Genomic DNA, 17,670 nt, shown 5'->3' with positions numbered 1-17,670 from the left:
TTAGAGTTCTGATCACCATGAAACTAAATTAAGATGGTTTTAGATATTAATTCCTTACATTATTTTCAGCCAAAATGATGAATGCTAAAATAAGGACTAAAGCTTTTTCAAATCTATGACCAAGTTCTCATTTTATTTTTCTGTCTAGCATGTACTGAAAAAACTCCTGGCTATCACAGAACTGCTTCAACAAAAACAAAACCAGTATACAAAAACCAATGATGTCAGGTAGCAGCCTTCACCCCAGTGTTCTGCATGGATTCAGCATGCCAATTCACGTCAGTATAACGTCTCTTTTGCTCTTGCCAAAAAAATAGCACACCTTTCCACATTCCAGTGATGTGTGAACTATGCAAACAGAACCCAAGATGCTGCTGGTGAGTAACTGTGCCAGCAACTTGGTAAGCTACGGGTGCAGGGTATCTGCACCCGTTCCACCTTTACCAACCTCTGAGCCTTGGTGTACAGACCACCTTACACAAAACAAAATGCTATGACTGCATACTGAACTTGGAAAATATATTTTCAATACATCCAATTGCCAAAGTTCTGCTGTCTCTTGGAAAAGAAAAGCTATGGAATCTGCTGACAAGATTTTGAGTATAACTGGATTGCAGACTGTTCTTACTGTAACTTCTTCCTGATTAGGAATATGACCATTTGACTGTTCAATGACTTTATTTGTATTTACAGTTTCCAGAGTTTGCCATTATAATAGGAACAATCTTTGCTGTATACTTTTTTAAAATACCGTGCTATTTCTCTTGCTGAAACTGTTAAAAGAAAATATATAAGAATGGATCTATTGCTCATCAGCTTTATTTTTTAAACATACCACTTATTTTGTTGGAATTGTCAAATGCTTTTGTTAAATGTTTACAACAGTAAATAGTTTGAATTCAATAAATATTATTGTTCATTGTACTGATCAACGCATGTTATCCATTCAGCCATTTTGCAAATTACCTATTTCCTTTATGCAAAAAAAAAATCTATAATGCTTTTGTGCTACCCTTTTTTCATGCAGACAGCCTCATCAGCCATTTAACAACTTATCCATCATCTCTGAATTTGATTACTTGGATATTTAGTTTGTATAGTTTTATTTACTTCTGTATGTATACTTTTGTGAAGTGCTTACAAGGGCTAAGTTAAAATAAAACCAAGGGATATCTTGCATACATTTACTTCCATCTAAATATAAGCATTTCATTTCTTTCTCCCTTTAGTGCTAAAATTTGAACTGCCCTTAAGGACTACCCAGGGGGAAGAAACTTCAGAATTTTTGATACTAGGGTTGCCAACTATCTGCCTTTTATTACAGCACCCTGCTCTTTAAGGTAGATGGGGAATTTGTCACTTACCTTTGTAGGCCCTGCAGTAACTAGCTGACCATCTGACAGATTTTGAGTTTTCATCAGTGGGGCTGAGTGGGAGGTGTCTGGAAGGAAAAAGGAGGTAGACTGAACATCTGTTCCTTCTGGAGCCCAGCGGCACAGCTGCTTGCCTAGACTGCACTGAGGGTTTCAGCCTTCAGCTTCTTTCCCTCTGCTCTCATGATCTACCCACTCATTCCAATTTAAGAAGGAAACCAACCAACCAACCCCTTCACCCCCAAATCCTAAAACACTGAAGCCTAGATCATAAAAAAACGACACATGAATATGCATAAGGTCAACCTTCAAATACCAAGATGTGATTAAAATGCTACCTACCCTCATGGAAATGGCAAGCACTGAGTCCAAGGTGTGTTTTCTTTCAGACAATTTAAGAAGATTCAGGGCAGCAGAGTTCCTTAGAATTCCTTCAAGCCAGTTTTGTAGGAAAAAAAAATTGTTCCCGTATACAACAGCCACAATTTGGTTCTAACTATAATAGCTACCATTTTTTGAATGCTTACTAAAAGCCAGCAGTATTCTAATTGATTCCATGAGTAGTAGGCATTATCATTTTCCCCACCTGTAAACTGGGAAACTAGCCCACAGAGGTTTAATGACCTACGAAGGTCACATGGTACAGCAGAGGCAGCCTGGATTCATAGGCAGATAACTGGCTGCCTCCTCATGTTTTTATATTTCAATATCAACTCACTTCAATTTGATTTTTACCTTTAATCTGTAAAATCCCTAGTATCACCTTATATATGGATTCACTTAGTGGTAGTCTAGTAGACTAATTGTCAAAATGAATATATAATTTGCTAATACCTACTTATTTACAGCAACTTAAGATTTTTACTGAGAAACCCATTCAGACATGTTCTCCAGTAACTGAAGAAAACCAATCAAATGTTCATTACCTAGAATGGCCAGCTTTCAGAGTCACGTAGCAACTGAAATACATTGTGCACTTCAATAGCAATATGGATACCAGGGCGTCAGAAGTCACTTAAGTTCCTGAAGGGCAAAACACATTCCTTACCAGCTTTGAAACTCGACGTGGTTTTGGTTTCTCTGGTGCCTTTTCCCAAAAGGACAGGGTTGCCTGTCAGATTTATAAACTGCAACTTCAGTTTGCCTACCAGAGAGACTAATTTGACATTAGTCATGGTGGGGCAAGAATATCCAAACCTGGTATTATTCTGGGTTTATTTTACACAAAGCTGCCAAAAAAGGTAAACAATTTAAATAACAGAAAAGATTTGATTTTTCACAATGAACTTTTTACATGCAGTTACAATCCAGATATGCTTCCTATTTCTGCTGATTAGTTAGCAGTGACAAATCAACTTTACAGGGCTAGAGGGAATCTACGAGGTCGTCATCAGTCCATTCTTCCTAAGAAAGAAAGAAAATTGAGATATACTTAACATCACAGCATAACCAGTATTGTTTATTAAGGTTTCTCTTTTTAAGCTAAGAGTCTCACCTATGCTGATTACAGAAGAGAAATAAATTGGGAAACTCTGAAGTAGTTCAAACTTACAGTAGTATTGACATGGTCTCATCTGACTGCCTCAGTGAGGAATGAAAGTCACAGTCCTGACCTTTGGCTATTTATCTCTTGAGCTGCCAGGTATTTTTAAAAGGGGGGCAAAGGAAGAAACCTTAGAGAATAAGAAATAAAGCAAAAATTGGGCATTTAGGTGTATCCCTGCCCTCTTCTGTGAAAACAGGACTGATTCTTTATCAAGTAACTACTGTACTTTTCAGAGAAAACCCCCTTCCCTAATGGACAATGTACATTAAAAAGCGTGCAAAAAATGAAGACTTTAAAAAGCCACACTTTTGTAATGCCTGTACTTTAGAACAATAAATCCTAAGAGAAACAGACTTGACTGTTCATCTTTGGAGTAAACATACCTCCTCCTGTTTGGCTTTCTTTGAGACATAGTCATCATCTTCATAGCCTTTTCTCTTCTTCCTGGAGTGAATCAACCATCAATAAGCAGCAATCCAGTACTGGTCACAGTAACTATTTAGAAATGAACTAGCAAGGGGATATGCATTGCTGTGTATCTAATGTAGAACAAGGCATGGATAAACGGACAGATAAAGAGAGTTATGAATAGGAAGGCAACATTTTTCAAGTCAGTCTTTTAACACAGAACCTAGAGGGGTTCCTGCCAACCATAGACTTCCCAGCTCCCAGCTTTGGTGCCCTGGCATCTGGGGAGTGAACCAGTGGATAGGGAGCTGTGTCTCTACAATAAGAGCAATAACAACAAAAACAGACATTTAACAAACATTAATGATGTGATAGGCAAAAAATGACTACACACATGAATTCAATCTGTCATTTTTCAAGTAACTAGGAAAACCATGAAATAGTCCAAAATGAGCTACGATGAAAGTTAATATTTAAAAAAGTTTGCTCTATCTTTAATCCACATCATTCACAAATATTCTGAATGTTTTAACAGTTAAACAAAAGGCAAAATAAATACTGGTTACTTTAGGGTGAAAAAATCACATGAATATGTAAAAGTGTAAGGCCAAAAGTGTAACAGCTGTATCACATTTAAGAAGATGGATATACAGATTCTATAAAGTACTACAAATGAAAAGAATGCTGGAGAATCAGTAAGAGTTCTAAATAAACACTACAAAAATACAAAGAACCACTTAACATGGAAACATAGTAATCCAAGAAACACGAAATTAAATTACCATAGTGACAATACTCTTTTTCACCCAGATTGACAAGTTACTAAATACTCATCACACTAAATGTTGTACAGTATGAGAATATGAATGCAAAGAAAACTAACTTTTCTGATACACACACACCTACAGGAAAAGTTGGGGCAGGCGAACACGGACATAAAACAGGAAACTTAGGTTTTATACATATTCCATTGACAGTTCAGTTATTACAGGAAAAGAAAAGAACATTAAAGATTAAGGAAAACAAGTATTTTGTCCTAAAGTGGTACTACTCATTAGTGTCTGGTCCATGAACTATTTCCAGTCTGCAGTGAGATCAATACTAGAGAAACTGTGTTTAGAAACTTTTATAACAGCTTAACAGCTAACTTCATGGTTGTTGAGGCTAATAAAATTTGGGCATCTATTTCTATGTCTTTAATTTCACTTTTCTAGTAATTCATTTTTATTGTATTTTACAAAAGTAGATGTCGCTAGTTTTTTTTTTTCTCCAAAAAGCCCTTCACAGATGTCTGAGAAGTACCCCGCAAGTACTCATAGATATGTGGATACAAAGCAGAAGGTAACTTGGAGTAAAATGTAAACTCTAGCAATCAAAAATTCTGAATCATGGTGACCTAGCTAGCAAGGTAGCATGAACAGTCCAAAGGTCTAATCCAGGGGTTGATACAGTTTTTCTTTAAAGGGGCTGGGAATTATATTTTAGGCCTTGCAGGCCATAATAAATTTCTGTCACAACCACTCAACTTTTCTACCATGGCATAGTTGTACATATGAGGGAGCATCAGGAAGTTCATGAGCAATGGAAGAATTAAATAGTAAGTTTATTTTGGTGCAGAAATTTTGAAATCCATGTACTCGTTATAATATGCATTTTCTGCGAAACTTTTGAAGAACTCTCACATGTAAATTGCTGGGTATACCTTGCTTCTGCAACACTGTCTTTCTGAGGAAGGCAGGTGAGAGGTCAGATTTGGCCTGTAGGCCTAAGTAGCCAACCTCTGTTAGCCCATTTCAATATCACCGTGAAAATAACATGATGAGTTCTATGATACTTTTATTCATTAAAGTCTACTTTTCTTTACTTCTCACTATATTTCTTTTACCCAGGAGTAAAATTTACCATTTCAACTTTCATACTAAGTCATACTTTGCAGTTACAGCTGTAACAACAAATAGTCCTTTATTTTGCACACTTCGTGTATCCTAGATTCTACCCTACTGTGATTGTTCAGCTAACATGTACCTGATCTGAAGACCCTGAATGTTTCTTGCTTCTCAAACACATCCTGTAGCAGATTCATCAACTGTACAGATCGAACTATCAAATGGATCTCACTCTCATTAAGTCTTCCAAACAAAACTTTAAAACAATTTATGCGAGGCAAGGAGAGACAGAGAGCTCTCTTCTGCTGGTTCACTCCCCAAATGCCCACAAGAGCTAGGACTAGGTTGGTGGGCCACAGCTAGAGCTAGGAAGAACTTTAGAATCAGAATGCCTTTTTCAGGAAAGAGACAATGTCAGTTTCAGCATTCCTATTACCTACCCTAATCTCCAACCGCTTAAACTAAGAGATTAAGTGGATCCTTCAATTTGCAAAGCATGAAATGCAAATTCTACAGTGATTTCTACTTTTGGCTCTATCAATTCAGAAACATTTCAGATGGTCTTGTTGCAAGACAAAATCTAATAGCACAATTTCCTTACCAATCCTGTCTTCAGCACACTGAAAGAAACTATGCCAATTTCCTACTGTAGCTAACAGAAATTAGTCTGGACCAGCATACTAGTTCCTCACACCAGACACCAGACTCGCTAAGAGACCAAAGATGAAAAGGGCAGCACAAAGTTGAGGGATGCCCAAGATTCAGAAAGAATTGGGCACAGCCTGCAAGCCAAACAACACACGCGTCACAGCATTGTCAGAACAGCATGATGAGATCCCAACTATCATCCTGGATTTAACACTGTTAGAAATACCCACCTAATAAAAATCTGACTTAATAAGTCAGGTTTCCCTAGATGAACCTATATTTTAAGTACTAGGTGGAATGGGTAACACTGGCACTTCTACTTACGTAATTACATTAAGTGCAAGCTCAGCTGAGTGGCATCGTTCCAACTTCTGTTTCAGAACAGCAACTTCTTCAGGTCTGGGTGGTTCATACTTTTTTACTAAGTTTCTCATGCCTATATGGAGGGTTTAAATAAGGTTTAAAAAGGGATTAAATAGAATAATAGTTGAACAATATAAAGCCCTGTTCTCATAGTAAGGGAGCTGAATAATAATTTCCCATCTCTTATAGGAGACAAGTTTAAAAAAAAAAAAAAACCACTTAAAATTCTTAACAGTATTTGTATCATTCTTCATTAAAATCCCCAAAACACCATACTTTTAATTCCAGGAATTATAGCTGTCTGCTGTTTAGCCCATATCATGTACAGCATAAACATAAGTTTGCTATTTAATATAGCAAGTGTCATTTTTTGGTGGGTGGGCATTTTACTATGGTCACTTCTTACAGTTTTGAGGCTTTAAAAAAACAAACCCTTAAATGATTAAGAATATGCTTTGTTCCTTTGCACCCTCAGTATTTATAACAGTCTGTGGTACAGATATGGTGGGCCAAGAGTGTATTTCTTGTTTACAAGGAAACTGTTATCAACATACAAAGGGGATGCTTAGTGAAAACCCAAGGGTGATCCTGTGCTTTAACTCAGTAAAGACTACATTAAACACAAACTAGCTCATCAGTAACTTTACAATTGCAGAAACATGCTTTAGCTCATCTTGGCTACACAACTACACTATACCTAAGATTCATCAGCAGATGGGGTAGGCACTACAGTGCAGTAGGCTAGGTTACCACTTGGGCTGCCAACTTCCCACATAGGTGTGCTGGTTGGAATCTCACACCTCCACTTCCAACTCAGCTTCCTGCTAATGCATCTTGAGGGGCAGCTGATGAAGACTTTAGTATTTGTGCTTCTGCCACCCAAAAGGGGGATGCAGATGGGAGTTCTGGGCTCCTGGCTTCAGCCTGGCCCAACCCCAGCTGTTGCAGACATTTGAGCAGTGAACCAGTAGATGCAAGATTTTTTTTTCCTCTTCTTTCTCCTTTTCTCTAGAGAGAAAATAAACTTAAAAACTTTTTTAAAGATCTATGATGGGAATGATCAGAGATTTGGATTAGCCAGCCATGTGTTCCTAATGACTTATTTCATAATGCCTATAATGCAAATGAAGCAGTGTTTAACTGAATTAACACCTATAACTGCACATCTACAGGATAATACTTGTGTTATAAAAAACTGAATTATTAAAACATTCTTTTATGAAGGAGGATTCTTATTTTCTATCAAAAAAGCAAAATGTTATAGGAAATCAGTAATAAAGATGTAAGCAATAAAATGAGTATGGCGAATTCTCTTTTAGGACCTCTTCTACCTACTAAATCCTAAGATCCTGATAGCTATGGCCAAACCACAATTAGCTTTCAAAGTGAACCCCCTAGTGGTTTAACTGAAGGCCTACAGTTACCAATTCATAAACCACAAATCACCATGCTCAATGAGAAAAGCCCTCAAGATCAAACAATCAAGACAATCAAGACTTAACACCTATGTCCTTAAGAATCTTAAGTTTTACAATATAATACATTCAAAATGTATACCTATTTACTGTCATCTAAGATCAGTATCTTAATACTTACATTTAAAACTTAATTAACAATAGGCACAAAAAGGTTTGGGCACACAAACACATGACTTTTAACCCTAAAGAGCAGGCTGGCAGCCATGAGCATTCAGAGAGCCACAGGCGAGGAGGAGGTACGGAGAAGACTGGCAGTTCCATCTGGGCAGTGAAGCGCAGACACTACTTACTCAACCTTTAAGGCAGTTTCTTAACCCCGGCTCCAAAGATAAAGTGGGCTAGGTTCGTTTCCTGGGGCAGCCATTAAAAAGCATTGTAAACTTGGTGGCCTAACACAACACTTCTGGTGCTCTGGAGTCTGAAATGTTTCACTGAGCCAAAGGAAGATGTTGGAGGGGCCACACTCTCGGAGTCTTAGGGGAGAATTCTTTCTTTGCTTCTTCCAGTTTTGGCGGCCGCTGGTGTCCTGTGGTTTACTGTGACATCACTGTGATTTTCAAAGCCAGCGTCTTTCCCGTCTTTAACTGTCTCCTCCATGTCAAATCGTCCTCCTTCTCTCATCAGGATCCTTGCATTTAGTCCTCCCCGCAATAATCAAGGTTTATGTCATCATCTCAAACTCCTCAGGTTATCTGCAAAACCTCCTCAGCTCTTGCTTGTTCTGCCACATAAAGTACCCTTCACAGGTTCTGGGGCGAAGACGGGGCCACTGTTGAGGGAGCATCATTCAGCCCAGCAGCAGGCCCTGCGCCTTGCAGAGTGGTCAGCGTTGCTATGACCTCTGCCCTCCTAGATCGATGCCTAGAGTAGCCACTACCACCCTCTATGTTCACAGTCAAAATGTCTCCAGACAATGCAGTGTGACAGCCTTTGCAGTATCAACTGACAAGATAACTAGCAAATGACTAGGTCAAACCAGTTTATCTACAAAAGTTCCAAATTAAAACATTACCCTTAGTTTGGTTCCCTTCAGATGTGTTCAGTGCCCATTTCCTATACATGCAGATCCTTTAACATAACCCTGTTTTTATTCACTGAAATTGCTCAGAATCTGCTCCAATCTCCTGAAATACTGAAATGGTCTTTACATAAGAAAGTCATGTGGAAAAGTGTGGTTTTACTTACTTTTCATTGTATCCAGTAACTGGGACAAGCAAGTTCTGTTCTCTCTCAGCATGAGACTCTCTGATAAGTAACTGATAAAGAAAGGAAAAGGTTTTACTATATTGAAAATATGCAGCATATTGAGAAAACGTGACAAATGATTTTCTTCCACGTTCATTTCTTCAATGCAGTTTTAAAATGAACTCATTTTAAAAGCATCTGAACCTGTTAAAGTATTATCTATAACTCTCACAGTATTAAGGATTTATTACCTTACATTAGGAGATATTATAAAATTTAAGTAAGTTGACTTTAAATAAGTAAGTTTTCAGAAGAAAGCAATACAACACCAATAATAGCCAATACTATAAACAATATAAGTGTTTAAATTAGAAACCCTTTAAATCTAACCTCATTTTATGGATGAGGAATCTGAATTAAGGGAATAGATAAATCTTGACCTTGTGACTTGCCCAAAGTTATCAAGCTTGGAAGTAGTAGAGGTGGAATCTGGCACTTGTTGGCAATTTCTCTCTCCTTAGTATCAAGGCCTGGTTGTCTACAGTTGCACTTCTTGGGACTTAACAAGCACTCAAATATCTAGACTCTCACCCCAAGCTGTATAAAGCTATTATGTCCTATATGTACCAAATTCAAATCAAAGGTAATAATATTTTTCCATTGATATGATGCAAAGCTCAATGACCTGTTTTTCTCAGGACCACTGAAAGTAGTATAAAAATTTCTGTATTTAAATGTTTAGCTATTTTGAGGTTTTATCACTGTTAAATACCCAAGTGAACAGATTCTCAATGCATTAGTCATCTTTCAAACATGAATGCAAAAATTTTTCTCTTGGGTGAAATAAAGTTACAAAAATATCAAAAAAATTTTTGTTGCTCTTTTAAACTATCCAGATTATTTAAATTTCATTACAAAGTTTTGACAGTTTACCACCTATTCAAAGAATTACTTTTGGCTATGGAAACCAGTAACTACCCTGACAATTATGAATTTCTAAGTAATTCAAAATAAATAAGCTTTTAGCTTTTCCTTTTTCCCCCTAAACTTCTGTCATTTTCATTTCTTTTTTGTCTTTAAAGATTTATTTTTTCATGTGAAAAGCAGACAGAGATTGAGCAATCGATCTTCCATCCACTGGTTTGTACCCCGAATAGTCACAACAGCTAGGGTTAGGCCAAGCTGAAGCCAAGAGGCAGAACTCCATCCGGATCTCTCACCTGCATGGCAGGGAACTCAAGCTCTTCAGCCATCATCCACTGCTTCCCTGTGCATTAGCAGGAAGCTGACTTGGAAGCAGATCAGTCGGGGGCTTGCACTAGCACTCTAGCACCAGAGGGGGTCCCAAGCCATGGCTTACCCTGCTGTGCTACGACACACTCTCCATCTTGTCTTTATTCTTTTTTTCTTTTTTTTTTTTTAAAAGCAAAACAACAACATGATTGTTCCTAAGAATTAAATGACCGGATTCTTTAGCAAGTTGGAGTTTGCAACTCAGTCTCAATTTTGATTTAGAATTTTAATATTTCAGTTAAATAAATAGGCAGCATTATCAACAGCTGAGAATTAAAGTTACAAGTCCACAAGTAAGAATAACCAAGAAATAACAAAACATCCTCCAGCCAATAATCTGCTGCAACATTTAGAATATAACCGCAGCCAGGGCTTCCACTCTCTGAAATCAGCAATAAATGTAAACGCAATACTCATACACCCCAAAAGCTGACCTACAAGTCAGTTGTAAATTAAAAATCATTGTGAAGCATTTCCCTAAAGGAAATAATGCCCACATGTCCACAGTGGTGGAGAATGCTACAAGGGCCTATTTAATTTGTAATTAGCCCAAGGTACTACAATTTCAGTTTTGGGTATCTGGTAGGATAGCTGAATTTCTAAGAAGACATCAGTTCAAATCTGGCCCTGAGGATACTTCCTCCCATTGTGACTAAGTAACTAAAATCGCACCACAGGACACTGTGCATCTACACTGCACATTATCAACCAAACGTTTGGTGATGTGAACTGTGGAAAAGAGTGCTTTTTCCCATTATAGACTGGAAGGTGCATATCTAAATTCCACAGACATCAATTATTTACGTGGCTATCTTTACTAACCAGGACAGGGATTTTGTGTCCTCTTCATTATTTAAAAAAAATTCTTTTTGAGAGGTGGAGACAGAAAGATAAACAGAGACACAGAGCAGACAGAGCTTTATTCTGCTAGTTAACTCTCCAAATGCCCACAGCGGTCAGGACCAGGTTGGGCTGGGATAAAGCCAGAACTCAATCCAGGTCTACCAAGTGGGTGGCAGCAGCCCAATTACTAGAGTCACCACTGCTGCCTCTCGGGGTCTGCAACAGCAGGAAGGAGAGCCAAGAACCAGAGTTGGGCATCAAAGTGAGACCCTCTGCTATGGACACAAGGATCTTAGTTGGAATCTTGAACACTATGCCAAACACTTGTATCTGCTTCATTCTTACATTCCTAAACTATAGTGCAATGCAGAGTACAGAAAACACACAAATAATAGTACATAGCACACGTCATGTTTGCTTAGCAAATACAAGTATGATCACTCTAGAATTAAGTATATATTTATATACAATTGGTGAGCTATGTTTGTAAAGAGTTATACCATAAATAATATACAACAAGCACACATTCCCTCATCTTGGATGCACATGTCGTTCGAGAGTCACATCTGTTTATTTCTTAGAAAAGCAACCTACTGCATAAACTACAAAATGTGATGCCAAGACAACCTCCTGTATTCAGGAATAGTAATATTTCTGCAAAGAATTGTAACAATATTTCTATTAATTAAAACAAAAATTAAACCACATCTTTCTTATCTATTGTCACTTTCACAGAATTTGAAGTTACAGAGAAATGATTATAAACTTGCAGAACAGTTATTTACAAAATTTTATCAACCCCTGTATTTAGCCATGTCCAGCTGAATGATTTCACGAATGAAATCAAAAAAGTTCAAAGGTCATAAACAGAAAAATTAAATACATAAAGAAAAAATTGGTTTGATGTGCTAACCTGTGTTTCAGGTAGTTACAAATCTAATAACAGCAATACAGAAAAAATATTAAAATCTGTGTAAAAGATACTGTTCTAAGAACCAAGTGATTTTACTTTAAGAGCTTGGTTCTCTAGGAACATTTCTATATTAACCACTATCAGCTTATGATTCAATTGCAATTCTTTTGGACCTCCTCTGAAGCATTATTCATTCAGCACACTTACTGAGTGCCATGTGTCACACACACTAAGCAGGGAACAATGATAAAACAAGGCACATATTTGCTTAGCAATTCATAAAACTTGTAAATACAGTCTTTCGAGGATCACTTGTTTTAGTTCTGCATTAGTCATACATGTATGTATCCTCTTGGCTCAACGCTACTTTGCTTTATTTTTAATAATGTTCTTTCTGCACCAACCTTCCCAGCCACATAGGATATAAAGCACTCGAGTCACAAAAGATGGCATATGAATATGTAATATGAATAAGGAGCTCCAGCTGCTGTGAACTGAGCTGCTCTTCTGGAACTCAGTGCCTGGGTGGTAAGCCCCAGCTGAGCTGGTTCCCATGGTCCTGGTCACTGCCTGCAGACAGAGCGTCTGGAGCTTCGGCCAGGCAGCATCAGCAGTGCTGGACAGGCACAGCACCGGGCAGTGAGCCCCATTCAGCAGCACGGCAAACAGCATAGGAATTATAGGACAGACACAGAAGCCAGATTACAGAAACTCTTTACTGTGCACACAATGTTCTACTCCAAAAAACATCAAGAACTTCAAGGAGCTCTCACCTACAGAGCAAACCAAGGTGCCAGAGCCAACCAACTAGGAACTGAAATTTCTAAATGCTTAAATGATGATTCAAAAATAGCTGTTTTTAAGGAAACTCAAATTTCAAGAGAACAGAAAAATGATGCAATATTCTAATGGGAAGATTTGACAGAATGGCAGAAGTAATTAAAAAAAAAAAAAAATCAAAGAGTATACGAGGGACCGGCACTGTGGCGTGGTATGTTATTCTTCTGGCTAGGGCACCAGCATCCCATTTGAATGCCAGTTCTAGTCCCGGCTGTTCCTCTTCTGATCCAGCTCTCTGCTAAGCCTGGGAAAGCAGTGGAGGATGGCCCAAGTCCTTGGGCCCCTGCACCCACATGGAAGACCTGGAAGAAGCTCCTGGCTCCTGGCTTCAGACTGGCTCAGCTCCAGCTGTTGCAGCAATTGGGGAATGAACCAGCAGATGGAAGACCTTTCTGTCTCTCCCTCTCACTTTCTACCTCTGAAATAAATAAATAAAATCTTTACCAAAAAAAAAAGTATCAAACATGTACCCCATGTTTACTGCAGCTCAGTTCACAACAGCTAAGATACGGAATCAATCCAGTCATCTATTAACTGGTGACTAAAGAAAATGTATATATACATACTATGGAATACTACTCATAAAGAATGAAATCCTGTTTTTTTGCGACAAAATAGATGCATCTAGAAACCATTATGCTTACTGAAGAAAAGCCAATCCCACAAAGATAAACATGTTTACCTTGATTTGCGGTAATTAATATAGAGAGTACAAAAAAACTAGTATTTGAGTGAAACTGACATTCTGAGATTTGATTTTTGTTTATAGCCCTTGTTTCCACCCTTGAGGAACAGTGGATTCTCTACTTAATACTTCAATTCTTTACTTAGTGGAGGGTTAAGCTTGTGATTACAAAATAAGCTGCTATGTCATTGTAAAAATCAAAAGAAAAAATGAGGAAAGGAGGGGAGCTGGGAGTATGGGTGGGCAGTATCATTCAGCTCTTAAACCTGTGTGAGAAAAAACGCCTGACTATGCCAGCAAAGCATCTGCAAAGGATGCTACTATCTCTGCTCATGATGTACTACCATACTGTGTTCTGTTTGTACAAGACTCATGATTTACTTAAAGTACAAAGAAATCCTTTCAATATTCTCAGCTTTCTCTAAATGAGGTCGTTCCTTCTCTGGCCAATATCCACATTTCAGCCATTTATTAATAATTTATAAATGTACTTCTGGAAAAAATCAAGAGATAAAAAAATAAACAAAAATATACCAAATGAAATCTAAAATGTGACAGAAGGCATCAACAGGTAATCATGCAGGTTCTTCATGCCGCCGCCTAGCTCCGCCGCTGAGAGGACCCAGTGGCTCAGGCCCTGGTCTTGTGGGAGCTTCCTGAGCTACTGGAAGCTACAAGGATCCCCCAGGGACACCTTGGAAGCTGGGAAATCGATATATTGAGGGTTCCAAGATGGTGGAATAGCGACAAGATGGTCTGAATCACGTGGGGCAAAATTAATTTAAAGAAGGATAGAAACTGCACACCTGACATAAAGCCGTGGGGAATTTGCACTGGGAAACCCAGCGAGAACAGAGGTGGTCCTGGTCCACACCACATGGGCAAATAAGGAAAAAAGGTGGTCCCGTGGACCAGGTGAGAGGGGAATCCATGGGCCCACAAAGCTGTGAGAGTGGTGGGAGGGAGTGCCTGGTGAACTGCTTTTCAAGTTCCATGTGGTAACAAAATAAATGAACAATTAGGGAGGTGGCATTTCCCTCCCCATCCTGCCAGGTGGCTTACAGCAAGGGAAGCCCCACCTATAAAAAGTTTGTGTCTGCCCACCACCATTGAGAAGTAACAGACCCTAGTAGGCAGAGGCTCCCCGCACATGCCCGCAGATATATAGCAGCTCATAAAGGAGGGAAACCATGCTCACAGGAAAGACACTATGGATCAAACATCAAGTTTATCAAGCAATGCAAACTAGTGCTTAAAACACCAGGGACTAACACCAGGGTGTCCTGCAGCTATGAGGACAAAAGCGGTCACACCGATGGAGGTCAACACCTTCCTCCAGCCAGATACCAGAGGAGAGCCACAAAGCCCCACGGGGGCCTTACCTTGGATATTTGCTCAACTCTAGGATACTTAACAGTACAAACAGGTCACACCCAGCACATACCTCTTGGTACTCACTGAAAGTCTAGACATCCCATTAAGCCACAAAGACACAAAATAAAGAGGTAAGCTACCAGACCAAAAAAAAACCAAAAAAAAAAAAAAAAACCCAAAAAAAAACAAAAAACAAAAGGAAACAGAAAACCCCCCCAGACTACACAAATGGCAAAAACAAAGGAAGAAACTTAAACAAGAATAAGACACTATTAGTCCCCCAAGGAACTCTACAACACTTCAACAGTAGAAGGTGAAGATGAAGAGATTGAGTATATGCCAGAAGCAGAATTCAGACAATTAATCAGATTTCTTAGAAGCAACTAGAAGGAAATTCACAAACTAAATGAAAATTTTCCCCATGAAATTCAGATATTAAAAGAGAAATCAGAATGAAATACTAGAAATGAAGAACTCCATAGATCCAATAAAAAAATGCAGCGGGAAGTCTTAGCAGAGCAGGGGAGACAGAAGAACAGCAGAAGACAAATCTCTGAAAATTTTACAGTCAGACCAAAAAAAAGAAGAAGAAATTAGAAAACTAAGAAATACAGAAATCCTGCTGGAGAGCTATAAGACACTATCAAACGACCCATCGTAGGGGTCCTAGGAGCTCCTGAAGGCGTGGAAAGAGAAAGGATTAGAAGGCCTTTTTAATGAAATAATAGAACTGAACAACATGCTGCTGAATGAACAGTGGGTCATAGGAGAAATCAAAAAACAATTCAAAAAATTTCTAGAAAACAATGAAGATGATACATCAAAATTTAACAGGATACAGCAAAAGCAGTGTTAAGAGAAAAGTTAGTAGTAATTGGAGCCTACATCAAGAAACTGGAAAGATACCAATTAAACGTGCTGTCAATGCATCTCAAGTACCTAGAAAAGCAACAGCAAACCAAACCCCAAACTAGAAGCAGAACATAAATAGAGAAGAAAACAAAATCAAAACCAATAAAATACAAAAGACCAGCAAAACAAAGAGCTGGTTTTTTTTTTTTTAAATAAATAAATAAAATTAACACACCACTGGACCACCTAAACAAAAAAAGAAGGGAGAAGACCTAAATTAACAAAATCAGAGATGAGAGAGGAAATGTAACAGACACCACAGAAATAAAACAAATCATCAGAAATCACTATAAAGAACTGTATGCCAACAAAACAGGAAACCTAAAAGAAATGGACAGATTCCAGGGCACATATGATCTATCTAAATTGAGCCATGAAGACAAAGAAAACCTACACAGACCAATAATCAAGACAGATTTTGAATTAGCAGACTCTCTGAACAAAGAAAAGCCCAGGACCAGGTGGCTTTACCACTTAATTCTACCAAACATTTAAGAAACAGCTAGCTCCAATTTTTCTCAAGCTATTCAAAACAACTGAAAGGAGGGAATCCTCCCAAATTCTATGAAGCCAGCCTCACCTTGATTCCTAAACCTGAAGAATATTCAACAGAAAGAGAACTACAGACCAATTTCCCTGATGAACATAGATGCAAAAATCTTCAAAATACTAGCCAATCAAATCTAACAACAATCAGAAAGATCATCCATCTGGACCAAGTGAGATTTATTCCTGGTATGCAGGGATGGTTCAACATTTGCAAATCCATCAATGTGATACACTACATTAACAAACTAAAGAATAAGGGGCCAGCACTGTGGCATAGCGAGTTAAAGCCCCGGCCTAAAGTGCCAGCATCCCATATGGGTGCCAGTTCTAGTCCCAGTTGCTCTTTTTTCCAATCCAGCTCTCTGCTATGGCCTGAAAAAGCAGTAGAAGATGGCCCAAGTCCTTGGGCCCCTGCACCCACGTGGGAAACACGGAAGGAGCTCCTGGCTTAGGATCAGCGAAGCTCCAGCCATTGTGGCCTTCTGGGGAGTGAACCGGCGGATGGAAGAACTCTTTGTCTCCGCCTCTCTCTGTAACTCTTTCAAATAAATAAAATAAATCTTAAAAACAAACTGAAGAATAAAAACCATATGATTATCTCAACAGATGCAGAGAAAGCATCTGACAAATTACAACACTCCTTCATCATGAAAACTTTAAGCAAACTGGGAATAGAAGGAACGTTTCTCAAAACAATCACGGCAATTTATGATAAACCCACAGCCAGCGTCCTGTTGAATGAGGAAAAGTTGGAACCAATCCCACTGAGATCAGGAACCAGACAAGGGTGCCCTCTCTCACCACTGCTTTTCAATACAGTCCTGGAAATTCTAGCCAGAGCCATTAGACAAGGAAAAGAAATCAAGGGGATACAAATGGAGGAGGAGGAAGTCAAACTACCCCTATTCACAGCTGACATGATCCTATACGTAGGGGATGCAAAAGACTCCAGTAAGAGACTATTGGAACTCACAGAAGAGCTTGGAAATGCAGGATATAAAATCAACACACAAAAATCAACAGCTTTTGTATATGCAGACAATGCTACAGATGAGAAAGAGCTTCTAAGATCAATTCCATTCACAACAGCTACCAAAATCAAATAGCTTGTAATAAATTTAACCAAGGATGTCAAAGACCTCTACGATGAGAATTATAAAACATTAAAGAAACAGAAGACACAGAAAAATGGAAAAATCTTCCATCAATGTGATATCAATCAAAATACCAAAGACATTCTTCTCAGATATAGAAAAAATGATGTTGAAATTCATATGGAAACACAGAAGACCCAGAACAGCTAAAGCAATCATACAACAAAAACAAAGCCGGAGGCAGGACAGTATCAGATTTAAAGACCTACTACAGGTCTGT

The 17,670-nt window shown here is 38.4% G+C and overlaps 2 protein-coding genes across 2 annotated transcripts in view; one reads left to right on the top strand and one right to left on the bottom strand.

The window, feature by feature from the left end:
* The window catches only part of RASA1 (RAS p21 protein activator 1), a 93,562-nt gene extending 92,192 nt beyond the window's left edge, over positions 1–1,370 (top strand). The window contains exon 25 of the mRNA XM_062212438.1: positions 149–1,370. Coding sequence (XP_062068422.1) covers positions 149–232 — 84 coding nt within the window. The 3' untranslated portion in view covers positions 233–1,370. The remainder of the gene's footprint in view (positions 1–148) is intronic.
* A 1,201-nt stretch (positions 1,371–2,571) lies between these two features.
* The window catches only part of CCNH (cyclin H), a 34,356-nt gene continuing 19,257 nt past the window's right edge, over positions 2,572–17,670 (bottom strand). The window contains exons 6-9 of the mRNA XM_062212440.1: positions 8,888–8,958; positions 6,186–6,297; positions 3,303–3,363; positions 2,572–2,777 (exon numbers count right to left, since the gene is read on the bottom strand). Of these exons, the coding sequence (XP_062068424.1) occupies positions 2,739–2,777; positions 3,303–3,363; positions 6,186–6,297; positions 8,888–8,958 (283 nt within the window). The 3' untranslated portion in view covers positions 2,572–2,738. The remainder of the gene's footprint in view (positions 2,778–3,302; positions 3,364–6,185; positions 6,298–8,887; positions 8,959–17,670) is intronic.

The sequence above is a fragment of the Lepus europaeus genome, chromosome 15, assembly GCF_033115175.1.
Source record: "Lepus europaeus isolate LE1 chromosome 15, mLepTim1.pri, whole genome shotgun sequence".
NCBI classification, from domain to species: Eukaryota; Metazoa; Chordata; class Mammalia; order Lagomorpha; family Leporidae; genus Lepus; species Lepus europaeus.
Note: the sequence above shows the minus strand (reverse complement) of the source record. Positions and strands in the feature narration are given on the sequence as shown.